The sequence below is a fragment of the Symphalangus syndactylus genome, chromosome 9, assembly GCF_028878055.3.
Source record: "Symphalangus syndactylus isolate Jambi chromosome 9, NHGRI_mSymSyn1-v2.1_pri, whole genome shotgun sequence".
NCBI lineage: Eukaryota > Metazoa > Chordata > Mammalia > Primates > Hylobatidae > Symphalangus > Symphalangus syndactylus.
In genome coordinates this window covers 41,427,501-41,447,258 of record NC_072431.2, presented here as the reverse complement: position 1 = coordinate 41,447,258, position 19,758 = coordinate 41,427,501, and the positions used below count along the sequence as shown (strand labels likewise).

Sequence of the window (19,758 nt, the reverse complement as noted above, 5' to 3'; positions counted from 1 at the left end):
ATCTTGTTAAGCCTTTCTCTACTTCTGACAGAATTAATCAGTTCCCTTTCCTTTTTTTTCTGATTCTCTTCCTCTTGATATTATTTGTGTCACATTGCATTGCACTTATCATTTACATATTTCTCTCCCCCAAGACTGAGTTCCATGAGGGGAGAGATGGGGTGTTATTGGTATTTATGCCTCTGAGCACAGGACACTCTCTGGGCCACAATAGGCTCTAAATAAATGTTTACTGATCAGAATTGTTTATTGATATATTTTGAGTGCTGTCCACATACATTAACAAAGCAGTGCTTGCTAAGATACGTTAAAGTATGTAAGACTTCCCCATTTAGGTTTTCACTTTCTAAATCAGGGGTTGGCAAACTTCCTGTAAAGGTCCAGAAAGTAAATATTTTAGGCGTTGCAGGCCATTCGGTCTCTGTTGCAACCACTCGGCTCTGTCATGGAAGCATGAAAGCAGTCATGCACAGTATGTGAGTGAATGGGAATGGCAGCGTCCCAATAACTTTATTTCCAAAATAGGCTGCAGGCTGGATTTGGCCCTGCCAACTCCTGCTCTAAATCCTTATTTTGAAAGGTGGGGAAAGACGGAATAAATATTCGAAGCATGTATCTTGATAATCACTACAGTCAAAGTTTCTTATAAATGTTGTCAATAAGAATTATGATGTACATGCCATTTTGGAAATGTCTCCAAATTTTTCTTCTCCAAGAACAAAATGGAAACTAAGTGAGTTTTTCCCTGCCGTACCCTATTAATACTAAGGCATGAGGTTGTAGGGGATAGCAGGAGTATGAGAATTAGAAGTACTGACAAGACAGGGAAGTGACACAAAAGAAGAATGCAGAGAAAAGAGAGCAGATGGAAGTCAGCATGGCCTGCAGCTACACGTGTCTGGGTCCTAATCCTACAGCGGATGGTGTGTTAGGTAAGTTGGAGACACACAGGGTTTTGCCCTGCTTCTTATCTGAGACAGGAGAGAAAAAATGTCATATAGCAGTGGTCCTCAAACTTTTTGGCTAGCATACAAAATTGTTAAAAGAATTGTGAAAGAAGGCATATTGCTTCATGCATTTCTAAGTTGACAGCCAAAATTTTTTATAATTAGGATGCAATTTTCAGAATATTATAAATAATGACATGTAAAAATAAAAGTGCCTTATCACCCTTTTAATATATCCGGTGGTGTCTAATATCATAGCAAAATGTTAACTTTTTATATTGAAATAATTTTAGGTTTACAGAAAAATTGCCAACTTAGTCCAGAGAGTTCCTGTACAGCCTCCTTCAGCTTCTTCTAATGGTACATCTCATAAAACCATGGTATAATCATCCAAACGAAGAAACGAATACTGGTACAATACTATTAATTAAACCACAGACTTTATTTTACTTTCCCATTTTCCCATAATGACCATTTTCTGTTCCATGATCCATTTGAGGATTTCAACTTGCACGTAGTTGTCATCTCTTTAGTGTCCTCAAATCCTTGATGTTTCCTCAATCTTTCCTTATCTTTCATGACCTGGACACTTTCGAAGTGATCATTTATCTTGTGGAATGTCCCTCAACTTGGATTTGTCTAATGTTTTTTCATGATTGAGATTATGCATTTTGGGGAGGATACCAAAGAAGTCATGTGCCCTTCTCAATGCCATACTGGGGGTACATGATGCTGATGTGGCTTATTACTGCTTCTGTTAACCTTGATCCCTTGATTAAAGAAGTTTCTCTACTGTAAAGTTATTACTTTCCCTTTGTAATTAGTGATTATTTTGGGGGAAATACTCTTAAGGTTATGCAAATATTCTGTTTTTCCTCAAACAGTCACCCACTAACTTTTGCACCAACTGGTAGGTCTTGCCAACAATTATTACTGTTGTGTTTTCCTGATAGTGATTTTTGTTTCTCCCATTTCTTCTACATTTATTAATTGGAATTTACTGGGGAGAAGAACTGTTTCTTCTTTTCACTCATTCATTCACTCATTCAATTGTTTACATCAGTATGGACACAGATATTTATTGTGTGGGTTATAATCCAATATTATAATTTTTTATTTTTTGTTCAAATTGTTCCAACATTTCCACTGGAGAGCTCCTTCAGGTTGGTTCCTGTACCCTTCAGACATTTCCCATCTTTTTGTGAGCACCTCCTTATTTTCTGCCATCACAAGATATTCCAGTTTCATCTTGTATTTTCCTGCCTTAGACCTGCAATCAACCACTTTCTCAAGAAGCCTAAGTTCCTTTGACTGGAGATACTACAACAATTTGAATTCTATCATAATCTATTTAAAAATAGAAATACACACAAATAACCTCTTCAGCAGTCAGAGATATTACTTTCTTTCAATCTTGTATTTCCGTTCCAACTCCCCCACAGAATTTTATCCTAATGAAATATAATTTGTGAAATATTTTATTCATTAACTTGTCATATTTTCCTGCAGTAAAAATATATATATATAAATTAATTTTTTTTTTTTTTTTGAGACAGAGTCTCACTCTGTCGCTCAGGCTGGAGTGCAGTGGCGCCATCTCGGCTCACTGTAAACTCCGACTTCCGGGTTCACGCCATTCTCCTGCCTCAGTCTCCCGAGTAGCTGGGAATACAGGCGCCCGCCACAACACACGGCTAATTTTTTTGTATTTTTAGTAGACACGGGGTTTCACCTTGTTAGCCAGGATGGTCTCGATCTCCTGACCTCGTGATCCACCCGCCTCGGCCTCCCAAAGTGCTGGGATTACTGGCGTGAGCCACCGCACCTGGCCTAAAATTATTTTTTAAGAAGTCCCTGTGAATATAGGCTCTAAGTATTATACATTTTCTTCTATATTGAGTTGTCATTTCAATTATTGTTAGTATACAATTGATCAGAACAAAATAAATATGTTACAAAGATTAAAATAAGATAGTATATGTCAAACTAAAATGATAGCAAATGGATCTCTTAATGAAATGGATATATCATAGATAAAAATTAATTAGTATTAAAAGCTGCTAGTATAAATCAAGGTTCAGCATCAATTCTGTTCTCTCTTTTCTTTTTTTGTAGCTATACATGCTGGGAAACTCTGGCAGCAATTGCTGGTGCTATCTGTAGCCCATTATCCTCTTTCCTGAGCACACAAAGGGGAAGACTTCCTGGACTTCCTTTCAGTTAGGTTAGGTCATGTGACTACTTCCAGCCAATGACATGCAAGTGGAAGTGCCACGTGTTTCTTCCTAAACCTGGGAACTTCACAGTTCTCTAGTGCCATAGCAGCAGTGGAAGCCCCATGTTCTGGAGGTAGGACACAGCCTGGATCTGTGAGTTATTGCTTGGAGGCAAGTGTCCTGACCATAGCAGGCTTCGCCATGATCAATAAATTAACTTCTGAGTTTTGTTTTTAACCACTAGTATTACAGGGTCTGTTTCCACAGCATACTCTAACTTATCCTAACATAGAAACTTTGTTCATGTAAATAAGTAGATGGGAATAAAAGGAGGTTTGTTATAACAATATTCCTCTATTATTTGAATTCCTTTCTCATAGGTGCCAAAAAAATCAGTGATTCTACATTAAAAATTATTTTCTATATCAACCAACTGCTTGATTATGTTCTCCTTCAGTTTTTCTTAAAGCATAGAACTGGAAACACCCTACTTACAAAGTGATTTGTTACCCAGTCATTAGAATGATTCATGTCAATTTCCTACAAGTAAAATTAAAAGGCTTTACTAAGACTCTTCAAATAACTGTTCATTATGCCTGTTACTCTTTCACTTACAGGCACCTTGCTTTACCTGATATACAAATGAAGGCTAGGAAAAGTAAAATATCACTTCATTATAGTTCGGTCAGTACTATTTTTCTATTAAAATGCCTTTATCCTATTACAAGCTTTAATCAGAATACAAGAGCAGCAGATTTAGTTCATTCAATTAATACAAAATGTTCATCATAAAACTTAATGGGTAAAGTCAATCCTTGTTGTCAAACCAATGAGCCAAATAAAATAAAGTTCAGAAAAGGTCTGAATTCATTTTTCAGTTCAGATAAGCTTGTTAATACTCATCCTCACAACTCACATAGAAATCTAAGATAAATCAAGCCTTGGGACTTTCTTCTGGATAACATAAGATGTTAGGTTCTTGGCAACACATGCTTCACTTTGCTTTCACCAGACTTTTTCTATAGCTTATTCTCTGACAATAGTCAGGAAATAGATGAGATAAATTTTCAAATGAAAGTAGTTATCACTCCAGCTGTTGCACTGTATAATACATATTAATTCAGAATATATGAACATGGGGAAAAATAACTCATTTCTAAGTCATCGCTTGAACTTTAACAGAAAAATGTCCTAACACAGAGAAAGACGTGAGGATCTACAGAATGAGTTTATGATTTCTTTATTAAAAGAAGCTTCACTGATACCAATACTTTGAATATTTTTCTTTGGAGCCATGGAGGATTTTCCCATGGTAAGATCTGAAATGAAAGCCATTTCTTTTTCTTTCTAAAGGTAGAGAAAGGCATTCTTTTTCTTTTTAAAGGTAGAGAAAGGCATTTGTGTTAAGAGAGGTGGGGAAGAAGAACCAGGGGTGCTCTCAGGCAAATCAGTTTTAAGAAAAAATATACATGAAGATTCTGGAAATTATGTTTCTTAAATACCCATGCTCCTGCATTCCTTAGGCATATGTCCCCAGTTTGAAGACTGTTGACTTAGAGGATGTATTTCAACAGCCTGTGGAAACTCCATACTGAATCAAAGATGGGTCTCAAGTTAACATCCTCTGTCAGCCACAGATTGGAGGCCCATGGAGGACTTCAGGCTTTAGGAGACAGAGGGCTGGCTATATAGGAGGAGCATGGACCCATGAATGACTGAATAGAGCAAAGTCCTCTTGCCAGCCCATGCAGGTGTGGGTGAGAAATAAACCTTTGCTGTGTTAATCCACCAAGACTGTGGGATTGTTTGCTATGGCATTTCACCTTTCTGGATGAAAAGAGTAGCTAATAGTAGCTAATGGGATCTCACCACCGCAGGGGTGAAGTGACTGCCTTGTAGCCAAGAACTGCAGTGTCCAGATAGGGAATTCAACAGGAGACACAGCCAGTTCTTAAGAGATAAGACAGCACCAAGGACAGCCAGAATGAGGCCAAATCAAAGAGAACGGACTACAGATTAAAGCAACTGCAGACTTCACAGCAGATGCCAGCAGAATTCCCAGCAGTGAGGCCAGACAGCTGTTCTCAGTGGACACCAGCTAACATACATCCACAGTAAGTTATCACCTTCTCCCCTCAACACTACCAGGACACAGCAAAGTTCTTATATATCCAACCACCATTTTGAGAAGAGTAAAGAAACTCCAGAAGACTGAATGTTTAAGTAAACATTCAGTTTAATCTTATCTTTAATAAGGAGTGGACCCTTCAAGAGAAGAAATATTTAACCCGAAAGAAGACTGTTGTAACTGTAATAGCCCAATATATTGTTTTTTTTTATTATTATCATTATTATACTTTAAGTTTTAGGGTACATGTGCACAATGTGCAGGTTTGTTACATATATATCCACGTGCCATGTTGGTGTGCTGCACCCATTAACTCGTCATTTAGCATTAGGTATATCTCCTAATGCTATCCCTCCCCGCACCCCCACCCCACAACAGTCCCCAGAGTGTGATGTTCCCCTTCCTGTGTCCATGAGTTCTCATTGTTCAATTCCCACCTATGAGTGAGAACGTGCGGTGCTTGGTTTTTTGTCCTTGCGATAGTTTACTGAGAATGATGGTTTCCAGTTTCATCCATGTCCCTACAAAGGACATGAACTCATCATTTTTTATGGCTGCATAGTATTCCATGGTGTATATGAGCCACATTTTCTTAATCCAGTCTATTGTTGTTGGACATCTGGGTTGGTTCCAAGTCTTTGCTATTGTGAACAGTGCTGCAATAAACATACGTGTGCATGTGTCTTTACAGTGGCATGATTTATAGTCCTTTGGGTATATACCCAGTAAGGGGATGGCTGGGTCAAATGGTATTTCTAGTTCTAGATCCCTGAGGAATCGCCACACTGACTTCCACAATGGTTGAACTAGTTTACAGTCCCACCAACAGTGTAAAAGTGTTCCTATTTCTCTACATCCTCTCCAGCACCTGTTGTTTCCTGACTTTTTAATGATGGCCATTCTAACTGGTGTGAGATGGTATCTCATTGTGGTTTTGATTTGCATTTCTCTGATGGCCAGTGATGATGAGCATTTTTTCATGTGTTTTGTGGCTGCATAAATGTCTTCTTTTGAGAAGTGTCTGTTCATGTCTTTCTCCCACTTTTTGATGGGGTTGTTTGTTTTTTTCTTGTAAATTTGTTTGAGTTCATTGTAGATTCTGGATATTAGCCCTTTGTCAGATGAGTAGGTTGCGAAAATTTTCTCCCATTTTGTAGGTTGCCTGTTCACTCTGATGGTAGTTTCTTTTGCTGTGCAGAAGCTCTTTAGATCTAATTAGATCCCATTTGTCAATTTTGGCTTTTGTTGCCATTGCTTTTGGTGTTTTAGACATGAAGTCCTTGCCCATGCCTATGTCCTGAATGGTATTGCCTAGGTTTTCTTCTAGGGTTTTTATGGTTTTAGGTCTAACATTTAAGTCTTTAATCCATCTTGAATTAATTTTTGTATAAGGTGTAAGGAAGGGATCCAGTTTCAGCTTTCTACATATGGCTAGCCAGTTTTCCCAGCACCATTTATTAAATAGGGAATCCTTTTCCCATTGCTTGTTTTTGTCAGGTTTCTCAAAGATCAGATAGTTGTAGATATGTGGCATTATTTCTGCGGGCTCTGTTCTGATCCATTGATCTATGTCTCTGTTGTGGTACCAGTACCATGCTGTTTTGGTTACTGTAGCCTTGTAGTGTAGTTTGAAGTCAGGTAGCGTGATGCCTCCAGCTTTGTTCTTTTGGCTTAGGATTGACTTGGTGATGCGGGCTCTTTTTTGGTTCCATATGAACTTTAAAGTAGTTTTTTCCAATTCTGTGAAGAAAGCATTGGTAGCTTGATGGGGATGGCATTGAATCTATAAATTACCTTGGGCAGTATGGCCATTTTCACGATATTGATTCTTCTAATCCATGAAATATATTGTTAAATGGAAAAACCCACGCATTTCCATTACTCAGAGTCTATAAAGATCCTCAGGTTAGTCATAGAAAATAATTGACTGTTTGAGGGGCACATTAACTATGTGTGAATTTGTGATCCTGCCGCTTTTTTGGCATAAATGTAAGGAGTACAAGTGTAATTTTGTTACATAAATACAGTATGTTGTGGTAAAGTCTGGTGTAACCATCATCCAAATAGTGTATAATATACCCATTACCTGCTACTTTTTTTTCTTTTCGACTTACAGCTATAAAATCTAGTTTACATTAAAAATACAGATGAGGCCAGGTGCGGTGGCTCATGCCTGTAATCTTAGCACTTTGGGAGGCTGGGGCAGGTGGATCACGAGGTCAGGAGATCAAGACCATCCTGCCAACACGGTGAAACCCTATCTCTACTAAAAATAAAAAAATTAGCTGGGCGTGGTGGCACGTGCCTGTAATCACAGCTACTTGGGAGGCTGAGGCAGGAAACTCACTCGAACCAGGCAGTCAAAGGTTGCAGTGAGCTGAGATCACGCCACTGTACTCCTGCTGGCAACAGAGCAAGACTCCATCTCAAAAAAAAAAAAAAAAAAAAAGTGAAAAAAAGTTTCAAAAAAATGCAAATATAAAACTGTAGCAGAATACTTCAGTACTATTTCTGCAAATTCAGTAATGGCAAGAAGTGTGTGATCTGTCCATAGGTCTAGATTCTCTGGAGATGTTGTTCAATACTAAACATCAAAGTATGGAGCATTGACAAGCAATACAGCTTCTTTCTGCAAAATCACTTTCCTAATGGTGTATTTTGTCAAATTATTATGTGTGACTATATACCTTGACTGGAAGGCTGGTTGATTAGCAGTTTTTACCAAGTCCATTGAAAAGAACAGAGCTTTAATTCCACTCAAAAGATTGTTAAATTGGGCTTTTATACCATCTGGTGAATTCAAGCCAATTATTCTTTTGAGTCATAAATATGCAACTGCCACATAATATAATATCTTTTAAAAAATGAAGTCCCAATACTTAAAAAGATTATGGAGGTAGACTGTCCCAGTGTGTAAATTATTATAACAGTAGCAAAGAGCTGCTTTTGGAAGCTGGATTAACTGTTGCAGGCCACAAGGATTCCATTCTTAGTAGTATGCTCTTCAAATTGTATTTCTAATGATAATGGTTTGCCTCTTAGAAATTTATTCATACTTTCTCTCAGAGCTCCCCCTTGTGACTAGTGGCCACTGGTTTTGAGGCAGTTGGTTGTAATAATTAAAATGCACACTCTCAGGGAGGCCCCAAGAGTCCCCCAGTTTCTCTCTATCATGGAACCTTACTTCATTTTCATAACCACTTGCTATTTTCTGCATATGCATTTCTTTACTGAGTTACTGTCAGTTTTCCCTTGTTAGCAAATAAGTGCCATGAAAAGATAGCCCTTACCCCAAGTTGCTCACCTTAGTACCTCTGTTTCTAGAACAGCACTTTTTTGAGTTGGGGTCTCATTCAGTTGCCCAGGCTGGAGTGCAGTGGCGCAACCATAGCTCACTGCAGCCTTCAACTTCTGAGCTCAGTTGATCCTCTTCCCTCAGCCTCCTAAGTAGCTGGGACTACAGGTGCGTGCCACCATGCCCAGCACACTTTTTTCTTGATAAAATTCAATAAACAGTTATGTAATGGGTAAATTTTTAGATATTGATTATGAAGCTGTTTTCTTTATAAGGAACTAATAAAGGAAAATAAAATTTGTAATTTTTTATTTACAGACAGAACCATAATCATTATTTACCATCTACACTAACCAGACTAATATAAAAGGAGATCGTTCCCAGAAAATTATTAAATGGAACATCTAAACTCATTTACATAATAAAGATATCTAGATTACTAATTTAGTACTTCTCAACAACGTCTGTCTGGTTCTAATGAGACTATAATTCAGATCTTTAGCTCTTCTCCTTTAAATCCAAGTTACATTTTATATCTTCCAGTTGTTAAGAGTGTTACATATTATTTTATATCTGTAGTTTTTCAGAAAGTCCATGAGTTTTAACAGTACAACTGTTAAAGTTTCAATATATTACTTTAAGCTTATCTATAAGACATTTTAAAATATCCAACTTAATCATCATTTAGTAATTGAAGGTTTAAGTCCACATTTTAACTATATGGTTGTTTATAAAAGTGTGCTGCTAATGAAGGTCTTTGCCATTTAAAAGAAGGTATTTTTCTTTCTCCTTTAGCTTGAGATGTTAGACCTAATAAAAATGAATGTCACCTTAAATATGAGTTGAGAGCCCAGAGCCTGTGACCCTTAAGCATAGAAATTAGTATTTTCCAAATCCTGCTATTAAAAGTGAATTCAAAAGAAACAACTAAGAACCATCCTATAAGCCCTTTCCTTTTCCTCTCATATACCAGATTAATTTTTTTTTTTTGCTTCTTTCTGTCTTTCTTAATGATATGAGTGCAGGTAAATGTCTGAATAGATACCAGATTAGTTTTAAAATTCCCCCAAATTTTGGTAGAGATACATTAATGCAAAAACTATTATTCATATTGATTTCAGAGTTTTCAATAGGGAGTTTCTTTTAATTAATAGTTCTTGTCTTTCTGAAAAACAACCAATGCATAATTTCCCCCTTTTAAGAATGGATCACAGTTTAGGGAAATGAATAAATCAAAACCCATCTGATTTGGTTAAAATTCAAAACCAGTAATCACTTCAAGAATAATTAAAATAGTGACCCAATTCACATTCTAATGGCATCTGGGCTGTAAAGGGAAAGACAGATGAGACTCCTGTTTAGTCTTCTTTACTTACCCTGGTGGCTGTGGCATTCACTGACCTCATTATTATTGGTCACTCTTCTCAAGATCAGAAATGAGAATATTTTCTTCTAAATGTACTGTACTAAAGTTGGTTGCAGGATAGTAAGGATTCCGAAACCCTGCAAGTCTCCTGAAGAAGCCACCGTTGTGCTTGTATATGCAGAAGGAAAGTGTGCAAACGGCCACAATGACTATCAGTGTCAGTACTACCACAAGAGGAATGATGCTGTGACTTGGTCCTGAAAGAAGATTTTTTTTTTAAAAAGAAAAACTTCAGTGGCGATGAAGTAATATAGATACTGTCATACAGTTGCTTTCTATCTTATTATTTCTAAGAAAAATCAAAATGTTCTATATGGTTTCAAACATACCTTTTTCTGGCAGCTCCTCTGCAGTGCGAATATCTAAAATCAAATACAAAAATTAAAATGAGGTTTTTCTTTTAATTCAGCAAAAATATGTCATTACTTACTCAGGGATCAGCAAACTATGGCCCATGACCCTGTTTTTATAAGAAATGTTTTACTGGAACTTAGCCACACTCATTCATTGATGTATCATTACAGCTGATTTCGTGCTACAATGGCATGTGACAGAGACCATATGGCTCCCAAAGCTTAAAATGTCTACTAGCTGGCCCTTTACAAAAAAAGTGTGCTGACCTTTGATTTACTGTAATCATCGTTATTAGTGCTCACAAACACACACCCTGCTTGTTTTTTTTAAGCCAAGAAGTTTCCATTCAGTCCCAGCACTGTGCTGCAATAAATATAGAGTCAAATATAAAACCTGCATACAAGGAACTCACAGTTTTGTTGGGATCTTACATGGAGTTTGTCCAGCAATGATAATCTGCCTGCCCCTTTGTAAGGATTTTTAAATCAGCATCTTCTCACCTTTGTGATCTCATGGGTCTTGAGGAATGAGCAACAGCTTCTCCATCCAAAAAGTTAGAGAGTTTCTGTTTTAAAACTTTCTACTGTAAAAACACATCTTTTAAGTAGATGTTATATCAAAATGTGAACTTTTCTATTTTTGATCTAGGTAAAGATCCAGAGAAAGATATAGAGAGTGAACCAGAGGAAGATGAAGAAATGGATTTGTGAGTAAAAGAACTGCCTTGGTGTCCTACTGATGCTCATTCACTCTGATAGACATGAAAAAAATCACAACACTGTTACTAATAGCAAAACCATACTTTTAAAAAACAGACTTGTTCTTTTTTGTTTTTTTGAGACGAAGTCTCACTCTGTTGCCCAGGCCAGAGTACAATGGCGCGATCTTGGCTCACTGCAACCTCTGCGCTGGGTTCAAGCAATTCTCTTGCCTCAGCCTCCTTAGTATCTGGGATTATGGGTGTGCGCCACCACACCTGGCTAATTTTTGTATTTTTAGTAGAGATGGCATTTTGCCATGTTGGCCAGGCTGGTCTCAAACTCCTGACCTCAAGTGATCCACCTGCCTCTGCCTCCCAAAGTGCTGGGATTACAGGCGTGAGCCACCACACCCGGCCCAGACTTGTTCTTTTAATATAAAAACAATGCCATTTAACGTTGCATTAAACTGTCGAAAATATGTATTACTGTGTTTTTATGAAGACACTTCTTTTAAATTGATGCATATCAGATGCACAAATTTTCAGAATACAAGTGATAATTGAATATAGTACTATAATTTTTATAGTGTACTTGGGATAACCACCACTTTAAATATAAAGATACATCTTTAAGAAAGACTGTTAAGAGTGTTTGTTCTCTGGATAGAAGCAGTGGGCAGCATGGAAGGAGCACTTAGAAAACTTAGAATTTTCTCTGTAGTCCTTGATGTAGCCTCAGTTTGGACAGGCACTTTTCCCGTCTGTAAAATGGGGATATTTAAATTGCTCCACTACCTTGGAAAGCTGCTGCAAAGGATGAAAGAGGTGTCATCTGCATTATAGGAAGCTTTAAAGTCCTGTAAGACATGAGGTGTTTCTGATTTGTTCTTGATATTTAAAAGCTAGTGATAACTTGGGCACATTATTTATCAGGCTTAGCCATGTTTTTGACACAGAGTTGAGACTCACACTGTGGGGGTTTCAAACATTGGTGCCCACACCTGCAGTGTTTTCTTCTTTATTCCCAGCTCAAATCAGTTACCAAGGCCGGTGATTCTCTCTTCCTATTTCTCCCCTCCTCTTTCCTTCCTAGTTTAATCACTCAAATTACAAATGTTTCTCTTCATATCCTCATGAGTTCTACTTCATCACAGGTGTCTACAGGGCACATAGGGGGTCTGTCTCTTCCACCACAAAGTTCAGCTCTTTAGCCTGGCACTCTCTGTGAAAGGATCCTACATTACTATCCAATTTTATTCCCATCACCCCCTAACATGAGCCCTTTGCTCTAACTGAAACACATTCTTAGTTGCTGCCTTTAATCAGGCTGGGCCTTTTCCTCTTCTGTTCCAGCTTCTATAATTCTCTTCATCCTTTGGGATCCTAAAACCTCATGTCTGAAGCCTTCTCTAGCAGTCCAGGCCACAGCGATCCCTCCTTTATAATACTGACATCTAGAAATTGCTGTAATTATTATAGACATTTTCCCACCATCAGTGACTAGAATTTTCTAGCTTGGATTTCTGAAATTATTGTTTTTTAATTACTAAACACTAAGTATGTTGCTCATGATTAAGTTAAAATGTGACTTTTATGACACATTATGCTTGCAACAGAGAATCACATCCTCTTGTCTACAGCAAATATACATAAGCCTAGATTATATTTCCTGAGGCCGAACATAAACCTTAAAAATTCCGAGTAGCAGTCACCAGAATGAAGGTTGCTGGTTTACATTCCTAGTTCTATTTGCTTGAGGGAAAATGCTTTTTTGCCCATTAGGTGATCAACCGGGGTGACACAAGAAAAATCATAGTCTTTGAGTTGACTTATAATGATTTTTTTTCTCATATCAGAGAAAGAAGGAACTGAACTATTCTCTGACTTGTTTGGTGCAGAACACAACAATAATGTCAGAATCTATCTGAATACCCTCTCAACTTGGATTTTAAAACCTTTAAATGCTAAAGAAGTCAGTCAACATTAGTTAAGGTAGAATCAAAATGAAGAATTACTCTCTGACTTTACCTACCTGTCTCCATTTTACATATAAAGCCTTTTTTTTCTTGACATGGGGATAGCTGCCATAATCCTTCAGGGATCCTCAGGGCAACACAATGATGGGGCTTGAAGTAGTCTGTGTCTGGCTTCCGAATGCCCCAGTTTGACTGGTCTGTGGGAGTTCCATCAAACCACTTTATGGTTTCATCTGTGAGAAAATTGCTGACTCATTATGAATTATGTGCATGGTTATCAAACATACTAAGACTGGAATTAACCATAAAAAGCAGCCCCTGAATTTAATGAGACTCTTGAAATAATACATTCAACTCAGTAAATATAGTGATGTACTCAACATCAAAAGGTAGGCATTAATAAAGTTGCCTCTTTATTTTAGGTACAGTGTTCTAATTTAGGTCATTTAGGTTATCATGTTTCTTAACGTGACAGTTTGAATTTTGAAATATTCCATATATATATAATCGATTTAAAGAAATCATTTGGTAAACAAAACTAATCGAGTAAAGAAAAATCCTTTGAAGTCCTAACATCTTCATCATTACAAAATGGCTGGCTTTCTAAAAAGATTTTACAGTGAATTTCTTTAATAGCAAGCGAGCCATGTACCAAGGGGGTAGGGGCGGTAGGACAGTCCATCCCATGTGTGGGCAATAGTGTATTGTCTGAAAATAATTTAAAACTAACAATACAGCTAACTAAAAGTTGGTCTGCTTTTTATTATCACCATCTGCTTGAAATTCTAAACAATGTTGGTGATTAAAATACTCCTCCTCGAAAGGGTAGGCTCACCTCCAACCTTGGTACACCACTGTAACAAGCTCTCCATACCAATTAAAATAATTTTCTTCACAAGTACCTTTCAATAACCATCAATTACATAAAGAAAAGAATATCATGCTTCCATTTTATTACAAACTCTGGTTTTTATGAGTAGCAAATAAGAATCCTAACAGCACAGTTCATCATGGAAACATTTCCATAACTCTATTGTGCTTTTATAACATTTAGAAACCTGGGATATTTTCCAGTAAATATGGTTTTGGTATGCGATGACTAAGTCTGTGAACACAAAGTTCCAGCCAAGCATCTTCCTGCTAAGAATAAAGATAAACATGTTATTGTTTGTTTGTTTTTATTTTTGGTGTTCTGGGATTATTTTAAAAACAAAAGGGTAAAGAAAAGGGTTGCACTAAAAAGGCAGTGATCTACACTCCAAGGAGAGAGCCTTCACCAGACATTGACCCTGCTGGCACTCTGATCTTGATTTCCAGTCTTCAGAACTGTGAGAAAATAAATTTTGGTTGTTTAAGCTACCCAGTCTATGGTATTTTATGTCAGCCTGAGCTGACTAATATATTTATCATGAGTCAAGTATCAATTTAGATTTGTTTCTGGACTCTGTTGTAATTGTTTATACATATATCGTTGCATCCTTGCCTACTATCATAATTATTCTGTCCTTACAATAAATCTTGATATCTAAGAAAAAAAAAAAAAAAAAAAAAAAAAAAAAAAAAAAAGAAAAGGGTTGCAATGTTGTTTTTGGAAGAAATGGCTTTAGGTTTCATGCTATTTTTTCTCAGAAAACGTATCCAAGGAGAGTTTTCTGACTCACAGATGCCATTATCATCAGCTTTAACAACCACGTATTTATTTATGTCCTCTCCTCTACCCAAATCACTTACTGTTACCATCAAATTGAGCATTCAACCAAACCATCTGGACAGAAGAACCAAAAGCAAATAGCTCTTCTAGGAGAAATGCATTTTCAGCCTCATCCTTGATTGTTAAAAGATTAGAACCTATGAGAGAGACAAGTAGCAAAGGAATATTTGTGTTTACACATAAATATACTTTAAAAAATGTTTCCTATACCATTAATTGTAAAGCTCAGGTTTTGAAAAGTGAAAATTTCCATTGTAAATAAGAGATTTTAAATTAAAAAAGTAAAACCACATTTTTTAAAAGATACAAGCTTGCACTTCAGAAGTTAAGGCATAGAATATTAATTTTAGGGAACATTCAAAATTCATAATGTAAATGCATGCAAAAGGAACGTTTTTTTCAGAAAGTGCAGTATGCTGAGACATCATCTTAGGTTTCCAAATTCTACACTGGACATTGTTTCATATAGTAGCTGTCCTCCAAACAAGCAATTTCAATAGTATTTATTTTTTAAATAGTTCAGTTTTTGTTGCTCCTAAAGTCACTAAATAATGGGATGAATAAAGAAATCCACATTGTTTGCTGAAATGGCAAGAAGGAGCACATGAAAGCATTTTTACCATCACAAAAACAATTACCTTCCTTTTTGCAAAATTCATGAGCAGCCTCAAAACTCATACTGTCTAGGACTGTAGAAAAACTGTAGCAATTACTTTTAAATTTCACCCAGGGAATAGATGTTTCCGAGCACAACTCTGGGTGTTCAGGTTGTCTTGTTTCTGTGAAGAAAAACCAGTTATGATTTCAGGGTGGTGACTGGGTTTATTTATTGAGATAAATATTACATTACATTCTATAAAAGACCAAGATAAATATATGTAACAAGATTTTCATGGTAATACTCTAAAAGATTGGGTTTCATGTAAATGATTATAAAACTAGGACCAGTTTATAGCATTTCTGACAGAAATAATCTTTACCTAAACATAGCAAGATATGTTAAGGCACAGCTTTGTAGGCTTAGTTTGGGTGCTGCCTGGGTGAGGGCGGCTCTTTCATGTTTACAATTAGCATCCTAAAGGTTGGAACAAGCAGGGGCTATGACTCCCAGAGAGAGTGGCAGCTGACTGACTCTGGCAAAAGAGATTTCAAAATGTATGCATTTCATGCAGTGCCATGTATCACAGATTTGAAAAGTCCTTACCCACTAATAAACCTATGAAAGAAAATAATGCGTTCAATAAAGTATCATAACATAGCATAACATAAAATAAATAAGGGAACTCCAGGGGGACTTTATTTCAGAGAACAAGCATGAGACTTAGACACATCCATGCTGAGATCCCAGCTCCACCACTTACTAGCTGTGTGGCCATGGGCATGTTATCTTGCACTTGGTTTCTTTATCTATAAAAGAGAGCTAACAACAAAACCTTTAAAAATATTTTTTTTAATTACAAAAAACTTTTTAAGAGACAAAGTCTCACTCTGTCACCTAGGCTGAAGTGCAGTGGCACAATCACAGCTCACTGCAGCCTCAAACTCCTGGGCTCAAGTGATCCTCCAGCCTCAGCCTCCCAAGTAGCTAGGACTACAGGCACATACCACCAAGCCCAGATAATTGAATTTTTTTTTTTTTTTAAAGAGTCTCACTGTGTTAACCAAGCTGGTCTCAAACTCCTGGCCTGAAGAGGTCCTCCTGCTTCTGCCTCCCAAAGTGCTGGGATTACTGGTGTGAGCCACAGAGGCACCTTCCTTACAAGTTGAGAAGTTTCAATGAGTTAGAGCCTGACACTTCTTAAGCATTCAACAAATGCATTGTTATTGAAAGGACAAGATTCCAAGAAAAGGCAAGTGCTAACAACAAAAAAAAAAAAAATGGAAAAAAGGGAAGGACAGCTTTTATGGTGTTTTAGAAGCAGAATTAGCTTTTCTAAGATATATGTGGCTATCATTTACATTTAATCCTGAATTGTTTTGATCTAAAGATATAAAATTTGTATGTTATTTGATACAGTACCCAGAATGTAAGTAAATGCATGCACTTTTACTAAAGGAGAGATTTAAAAGGAGGCCAGCTTGTGTTAGTGAATTCTATGCAGGAAACTTGATTTCTACTCTTGGTACTGGTGATGGACAGCTGTGAGACATTTAGGAAGCTATTTAATGCTCTGAGTTTACATTTCATTTTTAATAAAGGGGTTAGGCCAGGTGAACTTTAAGTGTAAATGAGATATTATGTAAAGTGCAGAGCCAGATATCTAGTAAATATCCAAACAATATCACCATCATCATTGTTGTAGCTCTGGAATCCTATCAATCTTTGATTTAAACATGAATCCTCAAAGTCCTCCACACATGCTTGAAGCCCATGTTTCTCATTTAATTTCCCACCCCTCCCTTAAGCCTAACCTGCATTCAGGCAAATCCCAACATCGGCTTTGCCTTACACAAGCCTTGTCCTGTCTTCCTTCCCCATTTTCATCCAGGTTTTCTCCTCAGAATGCCTTTCCATGTCCCATTATTACCCATTTACACCCACCCATTTATCAAGGCCCATCTGCACTGCCATGTCCTTCAAGAAGCCTTTCTACCTTTCTCCAAATGAATACAATGCATTCTTTTTCTTGATAACCCCCATAACATTTGCTACCTCTCTTATATCATTTTGTAGTTCTGTTTTTCTTTATATCACCAACCAGACCAGAGGCTTCTTGAAGACAGAGACTTCTTACTATACTCATCCTCATATCCCTTGCTTAGCACAATGTCTTGCATACAGTAGTTACATAGGGTATATTTTTGAGTTGAATAGAATTGTACCTACCGGGGGGCACATGACAAATGGCACCTTGCAGAAATGACTCGCAGGCTGTGCTATGCCAGCGTCCGTTGGTGTCGGCAAAAACGCAGTCACCAAGGAGGGAGGACTCCTCATCTTTCCAAAAAGTGAAAGAGGATTTGGTGCCATCAGACCAGTCAAAATTAAGACCATTCTGTGGAGGAAAACTGAGTCATCATTTCTTTGCCATGACTGCTGGCAGCATCACCCAATGTTATCTGAGCATACTGCAATTCCCACATCGATTGCTACTTCCACACACCTTTTTAAAGAGGGGCTAGGACATCTGTGAATACAGCTTGACAAACAGGAATATCTGCCACAAATGAGATCTTTTTTGATTTTTAGGAATTCTTGGCTCCCTGCCACTATGATTTTCTAGTGAGCAATTGGCGTGAAATTGGACCAGTACCTTATCTTTTACAGTGAAATATATTTCAGATTGATCAAAGATTCAAACATAAAATTGAAAACATAAACATGTTAAAGAAAACTTGGTTAAATTTTTTTGTACTGTTGGTGTGGGGGAAACCTTTCTAAGTCATAGAAAATCCAGAGGCCATAAAGCAAAATTAACTACGTAAAGTTAAAACATTCTGTACTACATGATGCAATAAATAATCATGAAATACCATTCATTTATCTCTCCCACTGGCAGGGATGAAAACTTTGAGAATACTTGGTGTTGGCAAGGATGTGAAAAAACTAGACATTATCACATACTGTTGTTGGCATGTAAATTGGTGCAAACTCTTGGAGGGCAATTTGGTAGTACTTGTCAAAATTTTAAGTGTATGCAGCAATTTTACTTCTAAAAAATTATCCTACTGGCACAAGGATATTTGTTGTGCATTGTTTATAACTGTGAAAAACTGAGAAGAACCCAAATGTCTATTCACAGGAGAATGGTTTAATAAGTTGTGGTATATCCTTACATGCTGCGTTCTAAAGAATTCATGAGATTTATATGTGCTGACATGTGAAGTTGTAAAAAAATATATTAAATTAAAAAGCAAGTTTAAAGGCAGCATGTAGAATAGGATCTCATTTGTGCTTGAAAAACAATGTACGTATTCTTCCATTACATGAATATATATGTGTACACATGGAAAATTTCTAGATGGCACACAAGACAGTGTTCACAATGACTAACATTAGGGAGTAGAACTAGGGGTCAGGATAGACTAGTTTACTTTTCACTACTTTGAGTGTACAATATTTTTATTTAAAAAAATGAAAATAACATATTCTCTAAACCACATCCCTAGAGGAAAATAAAACCTCAAGTGCTTAATTATAAGGGGTACTAAACTAATTAATAATCACATTTCTAGACAAGAAGCATGATTCGTTTTTTCTTGGGGATTCATTAAATGCCACAAATTCCCAAATGCAGTGCTTGAGTTTCAGATGTGTTCCAGTGCACATGCAAGGCAGTATCAGGGTACTTGGAAATTTTCAGAGAACCTTTGAATGGTATTAATTTCCAGACATTAGGCAAGTGGATGTTTACCCTAAAGAGGTGTGCACTCTTATTTTGTAGTCATAGGCTGTTCATAAGGTTGGTCAAGTAATTGCATAAACCAATTATTTAAGTGTTATATTTATTATTATTTTTGGGATTTTTTTTCAGTGCTAATTTCAGTGGTAAGATCATGAAGGAGGTAGATGCTAAACCTAATTATTCAAGGATGTCTCAAGGGAGTTAGGATACCTACATCTGTGGTGAACAGTCCAATCCAGTGGGCATATCCTAGCCGGTTGAGGACAACAGTGAGGAAGGACTGGTGATACTGGTCTGTGATGCTGACCAGCTGTGCTCCATGCATCAGGCAGGTTTTTATTGCTGCATACCAAGTCATATTTGCATTAATTATTTTGTAAGTTCTGTTTCCATATTCTAAGGTATTGGGCATTGGATACATATCAGATGTATTTACACCATGTCCAGAAGTATCTAGAACAAGAACATCAACGAAAGTCATTTGCAGCATCTGGATGACAAATGAAGACGCAAAGCTTAGCACAGATCCTTGCCACTATGATCCATGTTGATCAGAGCACTTTCTTCTGGAACTAGCTGTTTCAAAACAAGAACACTATCTGAAAGTGTAAGTGATGCGAAAAAATGAGAACACTCAGGAAATTTAATGAATTGTTTTT

At 37.0% G+C, this 19,758-nt stretch overlaps 1 protein-coding gene and 1 long non-coding RNA gene across 5 annotated transcripts in view; one reads left to right on the top strand and one right to left on the bottom strand.

Annotated features, from left to right (window-relative positions):
- The first annotated feature begins 241 nt into the window (after positions 1-241).
- LOC129489443 (uncharacterized) overlaps positions 242-19,758 on the top strand; it is a 32,737-nt gene continuing 13,220 nt past the window's right edge. Inside the window, exons 1-4 of one of the 3 annotated variants that reach the window (XR_010113672.1) lie at positions 242-932; positions 5,041-5,277; positions 11,015-11,072; positions 19,501-19,758. The exon at positions 19,501-19,758 is cut by the window's right edge and continues 1,737 nt beyond it. This is a non-coding gene — a long non-coding RNA (uncharacterized lncRNA). Of the gene's footprint in view, positions 933-4,686; positions 5,278-11,014; positions 11,073-19,500 lie in introns of all 3 variants that reach the window. The other 2 variants (XR_010113671.1, XR_008659987.2) reach the window with 2 other exon arrangements.
- The window catches only part of PLA2R1 (phospholipase A2 receptor 1), a 118,677-nt gene continuing 107,856 nt past the window's right edge, over positions 8,938-19,758 (bottom strand). The window contains exons 24-30 of one of the 2 annotated variants that reach the window (XM_055291987.2): positions 19,314-19,552; positions 17,581-17,749; positions 15,392-15,532; positions 14,774-14,890; positions 13,099-13,275; positions 10,342-10,374; positions 8,938-10,209 (exon numbers count right to left, since the gene is read on the bottom strand). In XM_055291987.2, the coding sequence (XP_055147962.1) occupies positions 9,995-10,209; positions 10,342-10,374; positions 13,099-13,275; positions 14,774-14,890; positions 15,392-15,532; positions 17,581-17,749; positions 19,314-19,552 (1,091 nt within the window). In that variant the 3' untranslated portion in view covers positions 8,938-9,994. The remainder of the gene's footprint in view (positions 10,210-10,341; positions 10,375-13,098; positions 13,276-14,773; positions 14,891-15,391; positions 15,533-17,580; positions 17,750-19,313; positions 19,553-19,758) is intronic. The other variant, XM_063609478.1, reaches the window with a different exon arrangement.